General features: G+C 37.5%; 1 protein-coding gene across 1 annotated transcript in view; it reads left to right on the top strand.

Moving 5' to 3' along the window:
• Window positions 1–23,628, top strand: part of SLC39A8 (solute carrier family 39 member 8) — a gene marked incomplete at both ends in the record, with an annotated part of 62,344 nt that extends 38,716 nt beyond the window's left edge. Inside the window, 7 exon segments of the mRNA XM_080343331.1 lie at window positions 6,462–6,630; window positions 11,576–11,745; window positions 12,276–12,398; window positions 13,552–13,719; window positions 19,927–20,134; window positions 20,645–20,829; window positions 23,482–23,628. Coding sequence (XP_080199457.1) covers window positions 6,462–6,630; window positions 11,576–11,745; window positions 12,276–12,398; window positions 13,552–13,719; window positions 19,927–20,134; window positions 20,645–20,829; window positions 23,482–23,628 — 1,170 coding nt within the window.
• Between the last annotated feature and the right edge of the window lie 1,694 nt (window positions 23,629–25,322).

Below are 25,322 nucleotides of genomic sequence, written 5' to 3'. Positions count from 1 at the left end.
TCAGGACTTGTTAAAAGAAAATTGTTAGGTGATAGCACAATCTTGATTATAGACAAGTCTGCTTGCGTAAAGAAACTTCTTCAGAAATTTTCGCATCTTTCATCTAAACTGAGTGCAAAGTGCGCACCCGTCAATTCATATACTAAAAGATGTTTAAAATTACATTTAATTTACTATCATTGAAATAGCACTTGTCATGGAAATATTTTACTCTGTTTAATGTCTCTATACAAAACTCAGACCTTATTGCTACTTCTAAAGTCTATATAATTTCACACCTCTGTAGTGTCCTAGGCTGAGTTTGTTTCTTTGAAGGGGAATCTTGAGGCTGGCGGAGATTTCCTTATGCTCAGGAATCAGGGGCACCAAGTCAGTCATGAGAATGAAAGGAAAGCTCTGGTTTGGTTCAGCTCCCTGAGAAACAGAAGAGGCATAGTTCTGGAGACCTTGAGAAACTTCTTTTTTACATTGGGAGTGGTAGCTCTTGTTCTGTGGAGGAGATTTGGATAAGTTCTGTACACTTTAGAAAGAGTGCAATTCTGGTGTCTTTACCCTTAGCAGAGGTTTAGTTGGGAATTAATACCGCTGAAATCAATATACTATTCAGTATAAGCATGGCAATATTTGCCAGACTTACTGCTTTCGAATCTCACAAATTGGACACTGTTTCAACACAGTGTATTAAAAACATAAACATTGCCAGTCACACATGCTAAATACAAGTTTGCAGTGTTGAATATGGCTATGAAGAGGAGCTTTCTTTAAAAGGGAATAGAAATGAGTAGCTTCTTTAGTCCTTCAGGTTTTCCCTCTGCAAAAGCACGTAGCACTCGTACACAGACTTTGGCACAGGCTACAGAGGAAATAAAAAAAAGTAATACTCTTTCTTTAGATGCATGTTCCTTATAATTCATTTGAAGTTTAACTGAAATTTTGTTACAGGCTTGTTCTAGTTTTATATGTTTTGAATAATATCTAGGATACCATACTGAAATGCACATACTTTTTTTTCCTGAGTTACTTCTCAGGAAACTTTCTCAAAATTGGCCTTAAGGTTGCTCCATCTGTTAGTGCCATTTAAGAAATGCATTTTACCTCCTGGCTTTTGGTCCATCATAGATGTTAGGTATATGAATGACTGTGAGCAGGTAGTGCATACAAATGCATACTCATGATCATTTTCAAATACTGTGACTCTTTGTGCTTACAAGTTGATAATTTAGAGTATCTACTGGACATGACAGCAGACATAAAGTGGCCTAATCTGACTTTATATGTTGGAACACACCCGAGGCCTTAGCTCTACCTGTTCTCTATGGATGAAAGTAAATAACTCTGGAAAGTGATTTGTGTCTTTCTCAGGTAGGCTGAATCCATTCAGGCTGCCCAAATATCTGACTGTAGGAGGAAAAAAGGTTTATCTTAGACTTTCAGTTCTTAACTTCAGTGTCCAGAGCTAGTGGGATGACCCCCAAGGCTTTCTTCCAGGGAAGATTACGCACCCCTGCTCTATCAGAGTCCCTCATCCAAGCCTGAAGTAGTTTTTCGTGGAGAGCTGATGTGTAAGGGACAGGTGATACAGCCCTGCAAGAACTGGCAGGAAGGAACAGTGTCTCTTAGTTTTACCCCAGTATCAGTGTTTAGTTTTAGTGTTTCATTCATAACAATTTTAGTAAGCTTCTTAATCTCACAAGGAAGATCCAGCAGAAGCTGATCAATTTTCTTAAAGATTGAAAGAGTTTGGGTGTGTAAACCAGGAGGAGACAGCTGCTTGATTTCTGTTTTTCTTTGATACCAGACTGACTTGAAAAGATAAGGGAGAAGAAAAAACGATTTAGTTCGTTGATGATGATGTTTGAATGCATACTTATGTAAGCATTTATAGTCACCTATTTCCTATGCTGTGCATGAAGATGCTGATTTTTTTACCTGTAAAACACACAAAAGACAACAATTTTTTTTTGAGTACTGTTAAAGAATTTTTGATTAAACTGTCTTCATTTCGTTAAGCTTTTGGTCTTTTCTTTCACCATGCACTTTTATAATTCTCATAATTTTGTGTTTATATTTTCTTTGCTCTTCATTTTTTCTGTTATCACCTTTCCTTAATATATAAGCTAAGACTTCCTGTCAGCGAAATAAGTAGTAACTGAGCAAACTCAAAAACTGGTCACTGCATTTTTTTCTTTTTACTGTGGAGTTCCAACATATTTTAATCCTACTAATTGGGATGAAATTAGCAATTTCAGTAGGTGAATGCATGTTTACTCTGTATCTTACATTATTAACAAGATAAAAAAATGTGAAACCAGACTGGAGCTTCTGCCATTGAGTTCATCATAGTATGATAGCGATAACCTGTGTGCTGGAGGATTAAATTACGTGCTCAAAAGTTTTGGTCAAAAATACATAGAAGATAAATGGGCATTGGAAAGAAAGCTTGTTAACATCACTTTTTGTTTGTGCTTTGCTGTAATCAGTAGGTGCTAAAATCATGCCTCAGTTTCCTTCTTGGACTCTTCTAAATCTATATTTATGTCAATCTGTATGTTATGCCTGAATACTGTGTTGTAATGTAATGCATTTTCATTTTTAAACAAGACCTGTGGACAACATGAAGTTAATTTTTTTTTATATTCATGATCAGATATAAGTAGTTTTCACATCAAGATGAGTAATAAAAACAATTACTTTGCTGCTTTGGATAGACTAGAACCAGGTTAGTATCTGCTTTGATTTTGGTTTTGTATGGTAATGTTTCACTAATTACATCTTACGCCTTTTGAAAGAAGGGGCAATGGCCTGAAAGAGGCTTATTTGTTCTACCCTTTCAATTTCTTATTTCTACAATATCGTCAGCGAGTTTCAGCATTCATGGGTGGTTTTCAGCTCTCAGCATGAACAGCTGCCTTGAGCATGTCAGTGTGTCAAGTGCATTCGAGCAGCTTCATCATGTTTGACTCCCATGGAGCGCTGCTTATTGAAGGCCTGGCCGTCTCCTAGCATCCAGGTCTTACCAGTGCTGAGTGACAAACAGGTGTCACCACATCAGCATTGGATGCTTCAATTTGTTACAAGTATGTTGAGGAAGACATAGTCATATGTCTCTATTTCGCCTTATCCAGGCTAAGGCTCAGAAAAACACGCTGATCAGATGGATATTCAGGGCATTCTTTCTGGGCTGTTGCTGCTATCTGACCCACAGCGCAGCTCTGGCGTGGGCCAGGCCAGTATTTAATCTGGCAACATCTAGAAACCGCAGTCCAGGTTGCTGTGGGGTATCTTAGTACTTCACATGTGGAATGCTACGGATAAAACAAAGGCAGAGCAAAGATAAGAACATGGCAGAAGATAAGAGAAAAGTGACTGAAGCGTTTACAAGATGGTTGGAACTGTAGTGTATTTTGTTAATTTTCCAGGTAGAGGTCTGTAGATTATTTTTGTCTGAGCAATTATCCAGTCCTTTCCTTCAAAAGATGTGGTGAGCTGGCATCCACTTTTCATTTATAAAGATACTGGTATAAAGAGATTCTAGATAGTTTGGCATCACTTTATTTCATTTCCCATTAAAAAAAAAAATCCCATACTGGCCAGTCATTTTTGGGAGAGCCTTACTAGGAGAAAAGTGAACATCTGTTTGAATGACACAGTCGATGGTTTAATTTTTTAAGTCTGAATGCTTTGTAGTTGTCTAAATTCTAGGGATTTAAGGCCTCCCTAATTCTGATGAAAGCATTTATTAAATTATTTTTTAATATGATCAGTTATGTCGTATCTTCTTTGTGATTGTTTGTTAAGTACTGGGTGACAGTCCCATTACAACCAGTTCCCTCACCTCAGTGTTCTGACAAGGCTCACTGGATAGCAGGGGACAGACTTGGCAAGAGACTTGCTGAGCCAGGACATCATTCTCAGGCCCCTGTTCATGAGGCTGAATTTGTTTTCTCCTGAGATCATCTGTCAGTCTTACAAAATAAATAGCTTATGTTTTTACAGCAGTGTGGCTGTCTTAATGTATTTATCCTCCAAAGATAAATGCAGAGTTTTGCAGTGTGCAAACATGAGTTGCTCCAGTTCAAGGGTTCTAATAGATTTAATCTTTTAATTAATCCATTAATTCTGCCAGTGAACTCATGCTACTTTGCTTTTTAGTTCTTGGATGTATGTAGGAGTTTACTGAGAGGATGAAGTGACTTACAACAATGAATCATTTATAGGAATCATTATCTTCTGGGTTTGTCCCTAATCAAAATAATGATAGGAATTAAATAAAATGCTGATTCTCACCCTCACATAAAAGAGCTCTTGTCCGCTGGTACTTCTCGCTTAGTTGTTTGTATGTAGCCAAAGTTACAAGTCTCAAGTTTACAAATACATGCTGTGTCTGGTTTATTTTTTCTCCATAATCTCTTTTTCTACATAAAACATGGTTTGGATTTTTCTGAGCTAATATTAATACTTACATATTAGTATATTAAAATACTATCAATCCATTCTGTATCTCTGGGAACGAGATAGTTCAGAATCATTTCTCTTAGAGATAGTTATGTTAGGAATTCTCAGCTCCTACTAGCTTGCTTTGCTAAGGACTTTTCACTGCAAACTTCCAGAAATGGCTTTACCAGCCACTAATACAAGAAGCACCGTATAGAAACTATTTCTATAGACCACAAATATCCTTTCTTTGTTTCACATTGAATATTTTAGCCATGTATTTAGCCATGTATTTTTCCATAATGCAGAGTTAATGGCAAAATGATTAGTCATACAACCAGTTTAGAAGGTTGGAGAGGTTCATGTTTTGAGTTGTTAGAGACACTATCTTCAGTGACGATATCTCTATGCACTACTTCTGCTGGTGTTAAACGTAGCAACATGCTTTAAAACAGAACACGTTTTCTGTTATCAAACTATGTTTATTTTATATGTGATACTTGGACATTGGCATGGACATTGAAAGGTGAAAGTATATGCACATTACTTGTATATATTTGAGTCTTCAGTGTCTCATGGCCTTAACAAAATTTAGACTTATAAGTTCAAGGATGTTCTTGAATGCTCTACTAGACTGGGTCATTAAAGAGGAAGGGCAGAAACATCCTGGATGTAATTGAGCTGAAGTTACTTGAATTGCCTGCATGTTCTCTTCCTTCAAGCTAGATCGGAAATAGTCACATTCACAGTCCGTGTGCCTGCCTTTCACCTTTTGGGACAGTATTAGAAAAATACTTATTAACTGAAGTGGAAGCAGCTCTGTTGAAGTGAATGACTTGCAATTGCTTTGGCTTGTCTGTAGAAGGAATTTGCTTTATAAATAGTAATCTTGAATTATTGGAGAAGTGCTGTGGAACCTGAAGGCTAGCAAAACTGAAAAGAGCAGGGAGTGACCATTCATTTTATTTTGCTAAGGCTTCCAGCGCTCTGCTTTTGCAACCACACTGATATTTGCTGCAGGGAGAGTTAGGCTCTAACTTGTTGTCTCATATAGAAGAAAACATTTGACTTTTGTTTTTTTTGTCTTAAGACTCAAACTTTGTATGTGTTTTGTTGTACCGCAATAAGCCAAGTCACTTTTGTTTATACCCCAAAAAAGAGCACTCTTTCCTTCCTAATTGTTGTAGGAAATCATGAATGCAAATAAATGGAAAGTGTTGGATAAAAGACTTAAGCAGTGTAGAACATTTCATCTAAAAATACTCAATTTTTCTGTAGATCTACATTTTAAGCTATTTCATGGTTTGTCTTCTATGTTTTTGGTTGAAAATAACAAACATAGCAACCAGCCCTGCCCCTGGCCTGGTTTAGTGTTGCTAAATACATTTATCCTTGACCTGTTAGGTACTGTTATGTCCTGAGCTGAAGACAAAGTGAAGATCCAAATTAAGAGTTTGTCTCATTGGAGTACACGATGGTTTTACAAACCAATGTTTGCTGCTCACAATTATCGCTATAAAATGAGTGAAAAATGAGTGCTGCAAACATTTGGACAATTTTTAAACAGCTAATTTGGGGAGATAAATAAGAAGCATTGTTGTAAAGTAGAAGTAGTCACGTACATGAATAAACAGTTGCTGAATTACTGATAATTTTCTGACATATTCTGTCACTGAGACTATAACTGTATCTGGTCTGCTCTTAAATGTAATTATTTTGTAATTACGTGAGATTTTAATTGCTGCGAAGCTATTTTTCCAAATGTAAGGTTTAACTGTCCTTGTTCATAGGGTATAATGTCTATTTAAAACATGTTTCATTGATTTGCGATTTATCTTACTTCTTCAAATCACTTCTGCTTCACATGAAGCAATCACAGTGTTCTGATGCGGTGTACAAACACTGTACGCTTCCTTGAAAATGTGTTACAATATTTTGATGATATAATTTTTGAGTTTCTCACTATGTGACTTATTTTTTAGTTTCGTATTAACGTATTAAATTGGCAAAATCCCTTTTTGTTCCAGTGCTTGACCGGTGAGGAAATTTTTTCTTTGCATGGGATACCAAACAACAGTCATGTATCAAATTCAAGCTTCTCTACAATATGTCCTGCTGTTCTGCAACAGCTGATTATTCACCCGTGTGATCATCAGGAAAACCTTGTTGATACGTCTAAACCACATTCTTTGCAAGGTTAGTTAATATTAATTGTATTAATACTGCTGCTAGAGTGGAGTTCTTAAGAGGATAGTAAGAATTTATCTATACATGATAGGAATGTCTTGTTTAGCAAGATACAGTTGGTCAGTGGACTATCTAAACAATATCCTGTCATAACAATGATCTATTCAAAATGTTTTAGAGAAAGGTGAAAGAACAGAGTGGGTAATTATGGAACAATTTGCCCATTAAAGGAAGAGTCTGATCTGTTTCGATAATGGATTGTGCCTTGAACCATAAGTACTCTCGCTAATAGCTGGTTAATAGGAGAGAAGACAGGAGTACAGAAGGAAGGTTTGTGCAGTTGATTTGCAGTGGAAAATCAGAGTTAGTGGGATGTATGTGCATCAAAGCGACTCAAGATAAAATTATTAGGGGACTGCATTTGAGTGCAGTTGTTGGCAGGTGGGAGTCATGACGTTAGGGGAGCCAGAGACTGTTTTACTGAGCAGAAATACTCGTACTATTTCCAAACTCCAGCTTCTGCTTTCATGTCATCTTCTGTGCTGCCTCTTCCACATGGAACATCATCACATGGCTGTGTAGCCTTAATCTTGCTTCCTGCTATTTTTCTCACTATTATTTCTGTATTTCTTGTCTACAGAACTGTACAGTGCAGTGGAACATGTAGGACAGGGAAAATTCAGCTGGTTATTGAAGTTGCTTTTTGCACTGACAAGGATCAAATATGTAATGGCCTATTTATTTGATTCAGTATTACAAATAAATTTGTTATTCCAAGGGAGTCAGTTGAATTAAAGTTAAAAGTTAGAACGTTGGATGAGCAGGTGCTTAGTGGCAGTATTTATGAGCAGATACAGCAGTGTTTTTCATAACTTTGAAATATTAGCATTAATAACATTCTGATTAATATAAGTGATGATGTTTATTAAGAATTATATATAATTCCTAAAACTTAGCTGTATCAGTGAATAACTAGAATTATATTTGATCAGCCACTGAAACCATGGTGTCAGTTTGCCATTGTGGTTCTAAATTGCTTATACCATAAGAGGACATATACTGTCAGAAAGTCCTTAATATCCGTACTGGAAGGTAGGATCTGCCTTTTTTTGGGGGGGGGATGGAGGCTCTTTAGGAAGGTTGTATGTGGAGAGCTTGACCTGTAGTTAACTTCCTAAGCTATTTAGACCATCCCCCTTGTTTTTCTTTTATCCTGTCAGCTCAGAAGCAATGTCCACTAGCCAGATAAGCAAGGCAGCCTTCTCCCTACCCCTCCCTCCGCTGCAGTGCAAGAAATCTGTAAGGCCCGTGATTAGAGTATCTTAAAACCATAAGCAGTTACTGCCCATGAACCAAAATCCTCTATGCGTGTTTCCAGCTGTGCTTATGTGAATTTTCTGCTCAGGGACTCCCACACACTTAACAATATTCTGTCTTCCAAAATACCAACAGACAAGACATACTGAAGAAATTAGTACAATAAGCTTTACAGGACAGCTCCTTGCAATAACAGAAAATAAGTGCTGCCAAAACAGAATAAAAGTTAAAAGGCAGCATATAGCATGTCTTCCTTGGGATTTGTATAACTTGTACGTAATCCAGCTGACTTTAGGGACACACTCAAGTCCTTCCCTTTCTTGCTTCTCTGAAGGGTAATAGTGAGGTGTACAGAACTGCATGAAATAGCTGGAAATGCCCAGTGGCATTGCTTCTGTACAAGGTGCACAGGTTCTGTGTTCTCTGCTTGGCTTTTTCAGAAAGCTTTTCATACCCTTATTTCCTCTTCTTCCCAGGACAGGATTCATGAAGAGCTTGAGCCTGCCTCAGGAAGGCCCAGAGCAGTTGTCCTCACTTCTTGTAGGGAATAATGCTGAGCAATGGTGTTCTAAGGCAGGGATCTTACTTGTACTCCTGCTGTGTTATTTTTTTTGCATTTGCTGTGGCTCTGTCTCTTCGTTGGCATTACAGTTGTAGAGACAGAAAGAATAATGGTAGCTGGCAAAGGCTGACTGTGCCACCAGTGTCAGGGGAGGACACTGTGTGTCCTGAGCAGAACGCTCTGTGCAGATACCTCAGGTCAAACTGTCAAGCTTTCTGGGATGCAGGGACTCATGAAAAGCTAAGTGTGGATGGAGTCCTAGTGAATAAAACCAATTTGAAGGCAGCACTGCATACATGATATTGTGAAATACAGTCTATAATACAATAACTTTGGCAACATTCGTTGTCTTGGTATTTTATAACTTCTTTGTTTTCTCCCCAATTTGTGGTCTTTTTCTTGAAGTACCCATTCATATAATTGTGTGATTATGAGGTAGTCTTTTTTAGCTTTCCAGTTACACTTCATGTCTTCCTGAACTCAAAGGAAAGCTTGCCACAAGGTCCGGGAATATCTTCCCAGAGAATGTATAAGAAAAATCTTGGATTGATTTTATTCCTTTAAAAATTTCATTAGTTTAAACTAGTCCCCATACTACTGAAGCTCAATGCAAGATGTGCAGAATGCCTAGGGTGGATAATACTTAATTTATTCTTTCGTTCTCTGAGGTTATTTAATTGCTTATTTTAATTCTTACTCATTCTTTCATTTTGGATGAGTAAATCAGAAACATAATATCAATATGTAAAATCCCAAATTCTTTGAGCCATCCAGATCTAGGACAGAATTTTGAAAGTAAGATTGCATCTTGTCTTCTGACAACCCTAATCTCTGGGAAATCAGGAAGGATAAAGGCTTTTTTTTATTTTTGGTGACAGAAAACGGCTAGGTACTTCATACCAGTGTATTAGAATACATCCCTACTTATGAGCACAAGTCTTTTAGTACATTATGAGACAGCTCCCATTGCATTAAGCATACAGAATGGTGACAGTTGTGTAATTTATAACATGTACTTCAAGTTAAATGTCCCAGTATGTTCTACTCTTCTGGACAAAGAGTACCAGCATGAAAGTTAGGTCGTTTGTTAGTGAAGCATATAGTATCGTGAGAACTTCTCTCACAATTTGGCAATAGCCTGTTTTTCCGTGCTTGGTTTTAGGCTCCGGTCTCCTATCATTTGTGTCATCCACTGATTTACACACAGAATTTGTAAATATATCCTCTTTTTTGTTGTAAAAAGTAATTAGGACTGACATTTGTATTGTAATTTTTGAAACTTACTCTGATTTCCTTCTGATGAAGTAATTTGGGCAAGTACACTAAATGCTTCATATTTGATAAATGGGGTTTTTATTTTGTTAACTCAGTTTAAAACATACATTTTGCACAGAATAATGTGTAGAGTTGTCTGTACACTAAACTGGAGGAGTTTCATGCTTCTGTAGTAATTCTAAACTGTAAACAGTGGTTGTGACTCATGATGGCATTGGAAACCCATTTGTTTATAATAAACTTCATTTCCAAAAGATATTTACAAGCTTAATTGTCATTTATTGTAACGGAAATTAATCTCCTGTGTAGCTTATCTAGTTGTGTTTTTTCCCTCTCTCTGTCTCTCTCTCAAAAATGGCAAATGAATCTTCTAATTGGCATTAATTCACCTGCAAATGCTTTGAATGTTTCTAACGCTTTCTGTTCTTGACATACTATGAAATTCATTACATGTAAAAATTGAGACACTCTGCAAACAAAGTAGAGCCATCCCAGTTGCACGGAGGAATCTGGCTTAGCGTGTTTGCTGATTGTGTTGCAGGAAAGTTGGGCTGCAGATAGTTATCTGACCTGTTAGTTTCTGTTGCGCAGAAGGAAATTTATAACTTCTTGACGTACATATTGTAAAGCTTATAATTATGCAACTGCCTGGATTATACCAAAGTGTTCTCATACAGCCAACATTGTGTTGGCTTTGATTATTATCTCTGGTTAATTTTTATAGACAACCCCACTGTCTATGTGGAAAACTTTGTGGTTCTGTGGCATCGTTTGAGGCAGTGTTGTAGACATCTGCGGTGCAACCTTTAAAACTTTCCTCTGTACTCACAGGGACCTGAGATGTCACTGGGATAAGCAGCAGTCATGAATGAGGCACAGCTTTGGGATGAACTTATGAGCAGCAACAACAACCGCTCTTCTGCCCATTCCCCACCTTCCTCACCCCCCACGCCTTGTCTTATAATTCAGACTCCAGAATAATTATGGCCTGACTTCGTACAAGCCCTGGTGTCTGAACTCTAAATATCTGAGACTATGCTTATACTGAAGGAAGCTAAGTTATGGTGAACCCTGCTGCATTTGCCAGTTCTTAGGAAAGGTTGTCCCCCTTGTGTACCTAAATCATGTGTCCATCTTTTTGAATCTAGAAGCCCGCTTTTTTTTAGTGTGCTTTCATTTCTCTATTAGAATTGCCTCTACTAGCAGCTATCTGCCACCTCACCTGTTTGCTAAGCAGTGACGTGCAGTGTTTTCAGCCAGCATAACTACTTTGAATGAGAAGAGGAGGAGTGTTAGGAACAGAAAGTTACCACCTCAGGATGATTTGAAGGAGTCATCCTTTATCAGGAAGGATTTTGGGATCTAGTACAGCCTAGACAGCAGAGTTCTTTAGGAGTAAATGACAACTGAATCTCACCCTGGGACTAATAAGAAGTTTTGTCTTATGGCTGTGCAATAGCTGCTTTGACTGTTGGACTAAGCCTTAATTTTTCCTCTTTGCTGACTGTAGAGAGACCTGATTTATACTAGCAGCAGATATGCTATCCCAGATCTTGTACTAGTGCAGTTTCCATTTTTAATAAGGTAGTCCTGGACAGTGTTTCCAGATATTTCCTTCCTGCAGGTATTCATCTTAAGTATCTATACATTCTAAAATTTTTGGATTTGTGATGTGTAATTTCAGCCAGGGAACTGCTCTTTTTCCCAATTCCATGCCAGTTTAGCTGTTAGAGAAATCACAAGCAGCCTGAAGTGAGTGTTACACTAAAATATTTTATATTTCTGTTTGTCTGTCCACAGTTTGGGGATTTGGGTTCCTGGCTGTGTCTATCATTAACTTGGCATCGCTTCTGGGATTGATTTTAACTCCCCTCTTGAAGAAGTCATATTTTCCCAAGGTTTTAACCTACTTTGTGGGCTTGGCCATTGGTACTCTCTTTTCTAATGCAATTTTCCAGCTCATTCCAGAGGTAAGCAAGGGGAATCGTTGTTTGTTTAGCATACTAGTTCCTAAAGTATATTAATTTTAGAAGTATGCTGCAGTGGGATTCTGTTTGTGGGTTGCAATCTCCAAAAAATTGTGGGTGTGCTTCAGTGCCAATAGCTACTATCTCTTTCTGGCTGGGTGAGCAGAGCCATCAAGATCTATGTCTAGTTGTGCCATGGGAAAGACCAAGGGCTGTTCTGCCTCTAGACAGAAAGAGAAATCCATTGCATAAAATTCTAGTGAACTTTAATGGGCTACAGGTTAGACCCTCCTTGTCTTGCACTTCTACATTCCGCATGTAAAGTTCTAGTAAATTAAAACATGGTTATCATTTAATCCATATTAGAAAAATGTAAAAATAGCAGGATTTTTCATAATTTCAGCCTCATGGAAACTCATGGATTCTAGAGAGTCTATATTTTAGAGGAATATATGTGTAGGGGATGTTTGTTTTTCTGGAAATGTGTTAAGATTATGGACTAATTTGCATTGCTGCTTTTTTTTCGCTGTTAGGCATTTGGCTTTGACCCCAAAGTAGATAACTATACTGAGAAAGCAGTTGCTGTGTTTGGTGGATTCTATATCCTCTTCTTTGTGGAAAGGATTCTTAAAGTGACATTGAAGATCTATGACCAGGTAATGAAATGTATCACTAACTGAATGAGTCTTCCTTTCAAGTACCTGTTCTATTTTATGACATGCTTGATAGTTTAATAAAATGTGGTGTTTTTTTTCATCTTACCTGAGGAACTCAGCCTTACTGCGTGTTCTGATATATCTGTTTAAAATCCATATGGATAGGGTATGCAATCTCACTTTTTTGAGGGAGTTTCAAGCAGTGCTGGGAATTGAATGCAGATCAAGATGAGATCTGCTGTTACTAGTGTACGCACTACTTGTTATCAACGGCTAAGTTGTTGCCATGCTAGCTAAACGCATCAGAAAAATAGCGAAACTATTTAAGAGCTGGAGAGCATTGAGTGTGCTCCTGGAGCAACCCTTTGGGCAGGAGAAATCAGTGTGACATATTTACCTTCTCAGTCACACGTAAAGTGTCACTGTGCTGACAGGCCTGAATTTCACCCTCCCTATCTTCAGCACATGCTCTGGTACACAGACCTGCTTTAGTGAAGCTGAAGTTATCCATATTGCACAGGGCTCTGCTTTCTACCTGTATGCCAGAGTATGTATTTCTGTGTATTCACATGAGTGGGGCTTAATTTATCTCAGGGCCTGCCAAACTTTTTGGTCCTCTCTGCTCACATCTTGCCAAGGAAACTGTCCTGTCTTCCTATTGTTACCTCACTTAAGGTTCCCCTTCCCCAGCTGTTGCTGCTATTGAAGGTTACGAAGATGAACTGTCCCTTGTTTGTAATAGCTGCACCAAAAAAAAAATAAAGCAAATGAATTTGTTGCCCTTTATTTTTGGAAACAGTTGACAAAGGTGAATAGGCTCTATTTGACAGGCAGCCATGAATAACTAGCGGATATTGATCACTTATGGTCAGATACTTGGCTTGGGAAGTTCTAGATAAAGGTGTAAAAATGAAAAATCCTCACATATATTCTGATTAGCTTAAAGTAAGAGATAAGCTAGGAGCTTATCTAAGTTTGGAGTTCATTTAAACATCTAAATGTTTACTGCTGCACATTTAAACATTTACTTGGTGTTGAAAGCAAGGCAGCATGAGCATGATACCCCATCTTTTCTTTTTTGGTCTCTATTTTCTTATGTTTGTTATTCTGCTTTTGCTTTAATTAGCTACCTGTTTATTAATTTGTCACCTAGACTGGCCATAATGACTCCAAAAATGCTGAACAGAATCATTCTCAGGATAAGACTAACCCACCCAAACCACTATCATCCAGTAATGGGGGGACGTGTTATGCAAATTCAGCCATCATAGAGAGCAATGGAAATCTTGGTTTTGACAGCATCAGTGTGGTCTCAGCACAGGTATGAAAATTTTATGTTTATTTATTTTATCCCACCAATTATATAGAGGAGAGTTAATATGATTTTTTTTTTTTGGTCAAGTTTTTGTAAACTTATCGCTTGCTTGAGCCTTATGAAAAAAATGTAGATTTTTGGGGCAAGCTTACAAAAGCTGAATGAAGCACTGAATTTGTAGCCAGCAAAAGGAGCTAATTGGTAGCAGTGTCAGGATGGGTAGGACAGAGATATGTATATAATCAGATATTTTGATTTTAATAAGTTAATTTTAGTGTTATTGTTTTGCTTAAAGAGTGATAGTGTGTTTTAATGTTACATGATCCATATTGTCTTCCGAACTACATAAAGTTATGTGAGAATGGTTGGTGTGTGTGAGAACCTGGTTCCTCTGAATCAATGATTAAAGAGGAAAACTAATAGAGTAACTTTTGTCCAGTATATTGTGAGCACTGCTTGTGCTAGTCCAGTATATTTGGATACTGTTAGAATTATGGAGGTAACATGTTGAGACAGAAGCCATTCCTCCTGGTTTAAGTATTACTCTCTTTCAGATTTGTTCTCTATGTTTCTCTGTTTGTTTTCACGCTACAAATTCTCTTCCTGTTGTAATTTTTTTCTCAGATCGAAGGAAGCTGTAAGTTGGTGTGCTTCTTTATTCTCTTCCTTGTACAGTGAGGAGCAGTATTTTAAAAAAAGAAAAACACCTAGAAACAATTCTCTGATGACAGAGGCAGATTTTTTCATAGTAGAGATTTCTGGTTTACCACCCACGTTCTTCAGCCAGCAAGTTGGTTGTGGGGAGCAGTGAAAAGGAGGAGGAGAGGAAGCCACAGACAGGCCCTAAGAGTTGGGAGAGAATCTGAGAGTTCTGCGTTGACCCCGCAGGCTCACAGGACATGTGATGTGCACACTTTAAAGCAGCAAAATTGTACTTGTCCTTACTGTAGAAATGTCACGAAGTGTGGTGGGTACTGGGCATTTGAAATATTAGGAGAAACATGCGTAATAATTAAAGCTGCATGGTCACCAAGAGGGAATTAGTATTATGAGTGTTCCTAAACTGTGTTTTGTAGATTTATAAAATGAACAAAGGGCCCTCGACTCTCTGTGGAGACAGTCATCTCCACTGTCATGGGTGTTATTTTTTGCCCTGTTTACCAGAGGTTTTATCTGGACTCACTCCATTATTATGTTTTGGCTAGCCATCTGCTTATGTATAACATAAACATAACAAATCATACCATTTATAATAATAATAAAATGTAACTATATAGTGTTTATTTATAGCAACTAGTTTAGATGCAGTGCTTATGATCATAAAATATTGTAGATCACCCCAAGATCCTTTGTGGAATACTCATACATCTCCTTTTACATGCCATGTTGACTTAAGACCTTGAAATTTCACAAAGCTTCTTCTTCTCTATGTATTGTTCTTACGAAAATTCATGCTTTCCATTCTTTCTTCCTCTCAGTTTCTCCAAAGCTAAGAAGATATTATGTTGTATTAAAACCTCCTGAAAGTAACAGGATAAAATTCACTCTGAAGCTAAGGCTGGCTAAAAGGAAATCCCAGTGGCAGAGAGTGTGTGGCTGACAATGGAGTTGGCAACCAAAAAACCATCGTTACTCTTGTCCTCCTCGAGGCAGGTTCAAAGGAGCCAGGTAGCCCTTGAGGGTTTTGTGGCAGCTGGGGTAGTGCCTTGACAGCAGGTTCAACTTTACAGGCATTTGGTCTTTATGAGGGTACCATTTTACATGAGCCAACACATACCTAATAGAATTTTAATGTGTCCTTGTAATCTAAGCTTATTAGAGAGGGCAAACTGTAGCTAGAAATCATCTTGTAGGCTTTGGGGGAATTTGAAGTCCGGTTGTGCCAAAGTGTAGTAGCTGTTTTCAGCCATGGGGAACCAGCAATTTTTCTCTTTTAATGCCAGAACAGACTGGCTGCCAGAGTAAATTTAAATGTTTAATTAGTCACATACTTCCAGATTTCACTTGCAGCAGTAATCACAACCTTGGAAACCTCTTTTGTGCTTGCCTCAAATTTGTATCTGCTTTGTATTAGAATTATATGGCTTGACAGTAGGAGCTCTGAAGAAAAGCTGTTTCAGAGACAAATTGCTGAAATGTCTGTATCCTCGAGCGCACAATATTAGGATTGTATAACAAAACTTTTTGGTGGCCTTTATTTATGCCATGGAGGCAGTGTCAGGATGCATTCCTGATCCTGTGGGCACTTCCAGAGGACACAAAATGGCATGTCTGGTTCATGTCTGAAGGAGTCAGAGATGCATTAGAAATAGCAATAGTAATCTGATGAGATATCATAGGATAAAATAAGAGAGTCTTGGTATAATTTTTAAGTTTGGGAACAAAAGAGGGGCCATTAATTTTAAAGAAAAAAATTGGGTTCAGAAGAACAAAAATACCAAGGATGTCTTGGGTTTACTGTAAACTGTGGAGATACAAATAATACAGAACTGCATTAATAGTTAAAAAAGTCAGACCTGATATTCCAGCTGGGTATTACAGAGCTCCTTAGCTGGCATCTCTTCTGTGATGTCTGCTAAACTACCATGACAAAGTGGGAATAATCCAGCATAGACAGACATTGTTTTTTCTTTGAAATCCTATATATTTGTAGGGTAAATGTGTCAGTAGTCTGCCTTACCTTAAACATTAAAAATATGTATTAGTTCTTCATCTGCTTCTATCAGATACACAGTCTAGTAAAGTTCAGAATGTAAACCCAGACAAGCAACCTCCTTGTACTTTATATGATTTACAAAACATGTCAAGACATTATCTGAAATAGTTTGCAGGCAATGATTATTGTACTTCAAAGCTACACAGTAAACAGCAGATAGCCATCTATATACTACAGAAGCCTCTCGGAAACTGATTCCTAGTTTTTAAACTGTAATTGTTTCTGCATTTCGAAAGATTAGATCAAGAAACTAATTTCTAGAAGTAAACCAGTACTGTTTTCCTAAATTAATTGCAATGACTTAAAGATTAACCAGCTCAAACCTCAGTGATTCTCTAGTCAGTTCCGTTCTTGATGAGTTCAGCAGCTAATCTTAATAGCATCTTCTTACTCCATGTTCATTTTCTTCATACAGGCATAGAAAATTCAGCATGTATGTTTGTAAATTATTTATTTCAACAGAAACGCCTTTGAGATCAGGTTTTTGTTTGTCGTATGTCTGCAATGCTTTGGACTGCATTGGAATTATGAACTGTGCTGCTGGTACCCAGAAATGGGTCCTTTACTTAGTTCTATGGCTAAGCCAGTTATGCCCCTACAGCCCCCAGGAAACTGTGGGCACATACATGGTTCCCACATAAAAATGTGCTTTGATGGGACCAAACATAAATGAGCATGTACAAGTGACATTTTTGTACATTTGTATTATTTGCTCACTCTTTTCATTGCCCTTTTAGGAATTTTCATCCTCATAAACTCTTCTCATAAAACTATTTATTTTACAGAGATGCTTGGCATTTGATGTGAGTGTTGTGGTTTAACCCCAACTAGCAATACAACCATGATAGCTGTTCGCTCACTCCCCACCCCCTAAATAGGGGAGAGAATCGAAAGGGAAGGGAGAAACTTAGATTGAGATAACCACAGTTTAATAAAATAACAAAATGCCAATGCACTACTAGTAAATATATATATATAAAATAGAAATGGAATATAAAGTAAAAGTTACTCAGTGCAATTCCTCATGAACTCCATCCACACCAAGCAGCCAGTCCCAGGAAGCAGCACCTGGTCCCAACAGCTGATCCCAGAGAGAGAAAAAAAGAGAGGGGAAAAAAGGCACAAAGGCCTCTGCAAAAGCACAGGATGGTCAAAGGCCAAACTAGTCAAAATCCTGAACAGAACTCCTGTGAACTAGTCTGGCTCCAACAAAAAGAGCGAAGAAGGTGAGAGAGAGGCACCAGACGAACTAGATTCTCCTTTAATATGAAGCATGACACTAATGGGATGGAATACTCATATTGATCAGTCTGGATGTCAGTCAAGCTCTGCCCCATTCGTGCCCCCCTTCCTCAATGCCTCACACCTGTGGGTAGAGCTCAGAGTGTCCTTGGCTCTCATACCAGGGCAATTAAAAACAGTAACTCTGTCCCAGGGTGTCATCTTCTTGTTCTCAAACTGAGTCCAAATAATGACTAGCTGCAAAAAAAGAAAGGTTTCTAACTGCATGAAGAAAATTAAATTTAGTCAAACTAGCACAGTGAGAGTTTTTTGGTAATAGAAAGTTTTTGCAGAACAAAACCCACCATCACCTTTCCCCTGTGTAATAGAAGTTGCTAATATAACTTTCCAGAATACAGTCTGCTGAGATTAATGTTGCTCTGTCAGAAAGTACTTGGCGTTGTTGTTGGGGTTTTTGTATATGTTGTTTCCAAAAAGAACAATGTTCTTTTTTAATAGAAAAATACATGAATTATTCAAGGTGAAAATCTGTGCATTGTCTCAAGCTCCGTTTCATCAGTGAAGCTAGAAACATGCCCAAGACACTTGACAGAAATCAAGACATTCCACAAAACAATGCCTCCATAATTTCTTGGGCAGCTTGAAGGATGGTCACCAGGGAACGGAAAAAAACATACAGGAACAGAACTTCAGCTCATGGAGCCAGATGAATAGGTGGAAGAGCTTCACTTACTGTACTTTTATTTTCTCATACTAATGTTTCTTTTTACTTCCAGTTACCTAATATACGTATTTTATGTGGTTTGCTTTGTAATATTTCTTTCTTAAAGTGAAGTTTGCCTTTGTGGATTAAGAAAGAGGTCCATTACTTCTAAGTGGTCCTACATCAAACAGAATTAGTACAGGTACAAGTTAATAATCTCAAAAATATGATCGGTATTGCTTGTATGTTGAGAGGAAAACCTCCAAAAAGTGAACGCAAGCATGTTGTACAAGTGTTTGAGTCAGCAGGGAAATTCCCAGTTTTTGGATAGCATTGCTTATTTTCAAATCAGAAGTATAATTTCAGGATTTCCTAAGCACTGAACAGGAGCTGCAAGCATGCTTTATGGCAGTTGTGGCAATAATCAACCAAGGCTTTATTAGCCAGGAGTTCCAAGTAGTGCATTAGTCATCCGACGCTGAAATCCCTGACCTGAAATTTGTGTCCTATCCCAAGGCAGCTCCTACGTACAAGGGTGTAGTATGTCAGATAAGAGTCTAGTGAGCAAATAATGAGACAGGCCTTACTGCGCTGTCATTAAAGATTATGTAAGAATTTATTAATTGTGATATTTCCATTAAATTCAAAACTTAGTTGTCTGTTAGCGTTTGCATTTTATATGGCAAAATTAAAGCAATTTGCAATATGTGTACAGAAATTTATCAGAATGGATCATTAATATTTTTTTTAGGGGAGATTAGTTTGTGCTCCCAGCTAAAATGGCAGTTCCTTTTATCTGCTTCAAGGTTTTCAGTATTTCATTGGCACCACATGTATAAATTACTTCCACTTCTGGGAGGAATTATTGAGATCCCTGGTGTGTATGTGCAGTGCAGTTTTGCATGAGCCTGTTTTCATCCTTTGAGCCTTCAACTCTCACAGTCGGAATTGCCCACTACTGTTTTTATTAAACGTGCAATTTGTAGAAATTGATCTGAATGGCTGGACTTAACTGTCGTTGCCCAAAATCAGAAATAAAGTTTATAGGTATCCAGATATGTGCCTATATTCACATGTACCTGGCCATTACTGTAGCGGCTGCGTGTCTCTGAGAGCAAAATGTACTGCAGTATGTAATTGGTGCAGATGTGTTTTAGATAGGAAATACAGATGCCGGCAGTCACTATGATCTGAATTCTTACTGTACATGCTTAATGGAAGTGGCTGAGGAGGCTGTGAGGAGCCTTGGCACTCCAGATCTGGCAGAGACTCTGGAGAGGCATTCACACCACTATGGTCTGAACTTTCTCTCAGCTGAAGGGCATTCAGTTACAGCTTTGTAGCCAGAAGGGTGATTGAGCCTGGGGTGTTAACTTATTGAAACAGAAAACATTTGCTGCTGCTACCTGTGCCTTTTGCTTCTTGGACCAAGCATTTTGGCCTCCATATGCAGTAAGTGCTTTATTTTATATTTGGCATTCCTTTAAAGACAGAAGTGTGATTCATTTATTCAATGTTTTATGTAATTGCTTTATCGTGTTATTTTTTCCAGGAGGAAGTCACCCAAGGCAGCTTATGCAAGTGTCTTAAGGGTCGTCCTCTGTCAAAGATTGGGACCATTGCTTGGATGGTGACGCTGAGTGATGCCGTACATAATTTCATTGATGGTTTGGCTATCGGCGCTTCTTTCACTTTGTCGCTGTTTCAAGGGCTTAGTACCTCCATAGCCATCTTGTGCGAAGAGTTTCCTCATGAACTAGGTAAAGAACTCCATTCAACGTGTTGTTTACTGTGGAAATCACTGTTGTAGAAGGTTGTGGTGGCTGAAGGTTGGCAGAGCTTGGAAGAAAGTTTAGGCAAATTAATAGAAAATATTTTCAACGAAAACTTCCAAAGCACCAAAACACGCATCTAGCATAGGAAATTCCCAAGTGCAGGTGGATGGAAGCTGGGGAAGTATATTAGAGAGATATTAATTACCCTGTTCATATATGCTGTTGTTTTAATTGTTTTTTTAAAAATCATTTTAGGTATTAATAGTTCTGTGTTCCTATGTTGTTAGCTCAATTGTGCATCACCTATTTGCTTCAGAATAATTCAATTGCCTTTGTGTTGAAGGGAAATGCTCATCACATACTTGAATGAGGAAAAACAGCAGTGGGTTATAATTGGTATACAAATCATGTATTTTCTTCAGACTTCTGTTGAAATCAGAAAATAATCACAGTATCATTTTCTGAAGTTTTTTTTTTTTTTCTCCTTTCTTTTAGGGGATTTTGTCATCTTACTTAATGCAGGAATGAGTACTCGGCAGGCTCTGTTTTTCAACTTTCTGTCTGCATGTTCCTGTTACGTTGGGCTGGCTTTTGGTATATTAGTAGGAAACAACTTTGCTCCGAACATCATCTTTGCCGTGGCCGGTGGAATGTTCCTGTACATCTCTCTGGCAGATATGGTGAGATATAATGTCATTTTCATTTATTTATTATTCTGCAAGAAAACAAAGATTGCACTAAGTCTTTCCAGTAGAGTGTGGTATTTTGTACCTCTCATGCCGGTGTCATCTGCTTGTTTTTACTAGATGTTAAATCACCGATGATAGCCTTAATGGAGATGCAGAAATAGTTACGCTTATTCATGAAACGTGAAAGCATTTTGCTTCACAAATAGGGCTGATCAGATTATTGCTGAAAAGAAGTTTTAGAGAGAGAGAGACAAGCTTTTCATCAATTTGGGCTGGTTTCATCAAAGAGTATAAATATTTTGTTTCAGCATTTTAAAGGGGCAAAGTGTTTCACCTTATTATTTTTAAAAGATTAATTTGTCTCTAAACTATATTTCAAAAGAAAAGAAAAATAAGGAGGTAAACAAAATGAAACTAAGTATTTTGTTTTGAGTTGAATGAAAGGTGTTTTGTAATCTCAGTGACAATTCGGGGGTTGTTTAGGTGAAAAGCCTGATTTAAATTCTGTTCTGGTATAAATTAAACAGTGCCAGGCCCAGTTTCCTTGTTTAGACCAAAAAATTAGCTGAAATCAATTAAAAACAGTCTATCATGTATTTTTTTTTAAAGTGCTAGAAGATAGAAGCTAAAGAAATTATGCTAAGATCCAGATAAGATTCAAACGTTGGGAAGTGAAGTCTGGCTTCACACGTAGTCATCAATATTGCATAAGTTACTCTTATGATGATGTTGTGTCTCTAAGTTAAAGAGATCTTTCAAGGATTTTGAGTTTTATTATGTGTAATTCAGTGCTGTAAGAACAGATGTATCTGCAAAGATGTTTGCACCTGCCACATGATAAATCCATTTTAATGTAGAACTGGGAGAAAGTGGCCTGAATTTGAAAATATTTGAGACCCCACTTTGTTCCTAGATGTGTTTAAGAACTGTCACATAGTTACAGTGACTGTGTCATTAAATACTGTTATACTTTAGGTAATAACATAGGATTGAAAAGGTAATAATGTTAGAGTTAAATGAATAATATAAATAGTTTATTTTACAATTTTGCAGTACCTTAATTGCTAATGGTTTTTGTTTATTTTCAGTCATATAATGAATAGTAGTGTACTCAGTTATCATGTGTAAAAACTCATGGCATAGAGTGGCTCAGCTTAAACTTGTTATTAAATCCATCGAATTAGGTAACATTCTTTTCTTTGTATCTGTTGTTCTGTTCTCTCTATTTCTCTGTCTCTGTTTCTGTCTTCCCCCCCATCACTTCTCCTTCATCTCTCTCTTTTTATAGGTTTTTGGATTGTATCCGTTACCTATCTGAATTTTTCTTCCCCCTGAAAAGTCTGAAATAGGGTATTCGAGTGCTCTGTACAGAGATCTGGCTTTCCACTTTCTGTTACGGTTTTCACACACTTCTGGTTTCCTTGTCCAGAAGCAGGTAGGATTAACTAGAATGTGATTCCTTCCTTCTTTTCTTTTTGCTCTTCTTTTTTCCTCCAATATTGGCGTAGTCCAATCTCTGCCAGTAAGATCCCTGTGAGGTGAGGCTGTGGACATGTGAGAATGTGTACACTGAGGTGTGTACACAAGTGAGCCTTGCTGTATGGCATGAAGCTGATCTGGTTTGGTTTTGCCTCTTGTGCAAGAGGATTACCAAGCTCTGGAGTGATTTCTGGGAAGGTCTGGCCACTTCCCTCTAATCTTAGTCTGTTCTTCAAGAATTGCATTACCTTCAATGGTTGTTTTAGCCTTGTGAGATCAAAGATACAGCTTCTGACTCACTAAACTAACACTGACATTTACAGTTCACTGCATTCTGGCTGTACTACTCTCAGTGCAACAGGAGAGGAGTTTAAAGGTTATTTGACCATGTCCATCAAAATCAACTGCAGCTGACTTTATCTGCAGCAAACACACACCCTGGAATCACCCAATATGGAGGACTTTATCACCAGCGCTCATCTGCCATCACCTCCAGGAGGAGGTGTCTTTGTTTCTGCATTTAACACTAGATCACTCATCCTTTGCTATTATAATATGTTGCCATTAAGATGCGAGTTCTGGAATTAAGATTCCCTTCATTGCACTGTAATGTAATACATTGCATGTGTTACCACCAGTTTCACAACGTTCTTCTTCTTTCTTCCTTGCTTTGCCACTACCTCATCAGCCCACCAGACCTTCTATTTGTAACACTTATTTCTGAGGGGTTGTCTATGTTGTCAGCTTCACCTAATTTGCTTATAAAGCAGAAGAATCCTAATCCTGCGTTACCTGAACAAGGATTTCTCTGTCTATACTAGTGAAGGAAGAAACAACATTTAGCAGATACGGGTGGCTGCTCCTAGCAACATATGGACCAACAGTTGGACCCTAGGAGACTGCTGGAATCAGAAAGAGGAAATTTGCATGAGAGAAAACTGGGTATAGTCAGAGCAGAGAGGAACAAAAGCACCATTTCATTTTACAGTCCTTGGTGAAGTGGTTTTTCAGGTTAACTAGGGTGACTTGTTCCTGGGATTGCCTTCACCCTCTTTTAATTCTAATATTCAGTCCAAAGTAGCAATGTGGTTCAGTTCTTAATGCCTTCAATTATGCACACTACCACGAGATGGCAATACTTACCTAAAAATATTCCTTTTTCAGTTCCCAGAGATGAATGATATGCTGCGAGAGAAAGTGACAGGAAGAAAGATGGATCTCACATTCTTCCTTATCCAGAATGCTGGTTTACTAACAGGGTTTACTGCAATACTGATGATTACCTTGTATGCAGGAAATATTCAGCTGTGATAATGGAAGTGAAAATGGAATTGGTACTGAAGACATGAAGTAAATTACAAATGGAAGACACTTGAAATCTATAAAGGGACATTCATTTAATATACTTGGTTTTGAAACGGTGACAAGTCCCATCCTGTCACCCTTGCTCCAAATACAGGAAATTCTTCTTTAGGACTTGCCATCAATCCAAATAGCAAGAGCTGTCAACTTCTGTACTATGCCAAAGAACCAATTCTAATATTTTTCTTATTTCTACTTAAAATTATCAGACATATCTGAACTGTCATAAAGGATGTTACTTGGCCAGTAGAGTTATGCAATACAAGCAGCTACGTGCAACTCAAGACCAAATGAAGGCTGAGGTCTCGAAGGAAGGTGCTTATTTAAGAGAAAATAATGGAGTTTCCTATGCTTTTGTAACTGCTGAAGGCAAGCAGTTTCAAAGCTGGTTCATTTTCATGCCTTTTATTGCAGGATTTGTCTGTGTAACATCCGCTTCCTCCTCCAACCCGCTCACTCCCCCCTATGTCCCCACTCCCAAACCAACAACAAAACCCAAGCTAGTTCAGAGTAGGTATTAATGAAGCTAAGATTTTTAATTACTAATTAACACTGGAAGGAAAGATACCAGTTACTGCTTTTGATCTTTTCTCCTTATAAGTGCACTAGGGAATTGTTGATTTATTTCGAGAACCACTTTTTTTGAATTAGAGGGAACCTGTGTTAAATTTATGGCAATTTATCAACTCCATAATATTTTAGAAACATTGAGTATTATTAACATGTTCAAACATTTTGTATTTTAAGAAAATAATAATGTTTTATATTTAAGTTCCACAAATATCCCTTTTAAAAATCAGTATTTTAGGTTAAAATTTTGAAAGATTTACTGTTAGTTTTACAAAGTGGAATTTAGAAAAAACTTACTAAAATCAACATTCCAGGAAGCTCTTTTGTAATTTGCATTGTTTTCTTGTGTGCCATGGGGTGAAAGTAAGTGATGCTAAAATAAACAAACCCTTATCACTATCTGTTGCATATGAACTTTCTACAGTCATGCTTAGATATATGAGTTCTTCTGAAATAAACAGTTCAGCTACTCTGGTGTCGTAAGATGTGTGCAAGGAAATCAATAAAGAAATATATTCCATTTCAGCCACCACTAATCTTTGAAGGCAGTGTTATTATTCTCAAGTAAGTTACTTTTTTCATTGCTTTTTAGGCAAGTTTTACAACATGAAAGAAAATACTGTTTCTTTGACGTATTTCCTGGCAGTAGGAAGGGACAAATATTTTTAATTCACTATTAAAATATTTCTTCTGTCAGGTAAAGGCTTTATTTTAATACTTTATTTGAATCTCGTCTGTAATTACATTAGAAAAAATAACTTCTCTAGATGTCTGGTCGATAGAAAGTTTCAGGCAGACTGCACAGGAGTTTTAAATGACACTTATTTTAAAATATGTTATAAATGTTAAAATGTAATTCTAGTAGTCTACGGTATTTGCTGTATGGAAAACGCATTTATTAGTCACTTTATGCTCTCTGAGTTTCTGTGAAAATGAATTCACTCACTCCACGTTCTTTAATTCTTCTGTTGATTCCTTTGATATAAGCTGTTTTTAAATGCTACTCTTTTGTATGACAAGGATGTATCATAGAAACTATGAATATTCATTGACTTTTAAAAATCATTTGACCA

The sequence above is a fragment of the Nesoenas mayeri genome (assembly GCF_963082525.1).
Source record: "Nesoenas mayeri genome assembly, chromosome: 4".
In the NCBI taxonomy this organism is placed as follows: domain Eukaryota; kingdom Metazoa; phylum Chordata; class Aves; order Columbiformes; family Columbidae; genus Nesoenas; species Nesoenas mayeri.
Note: the sequence above shows the minus strand (reverse complement) of the source record. Positions and strands in the feature narration are given on the sequence as shown.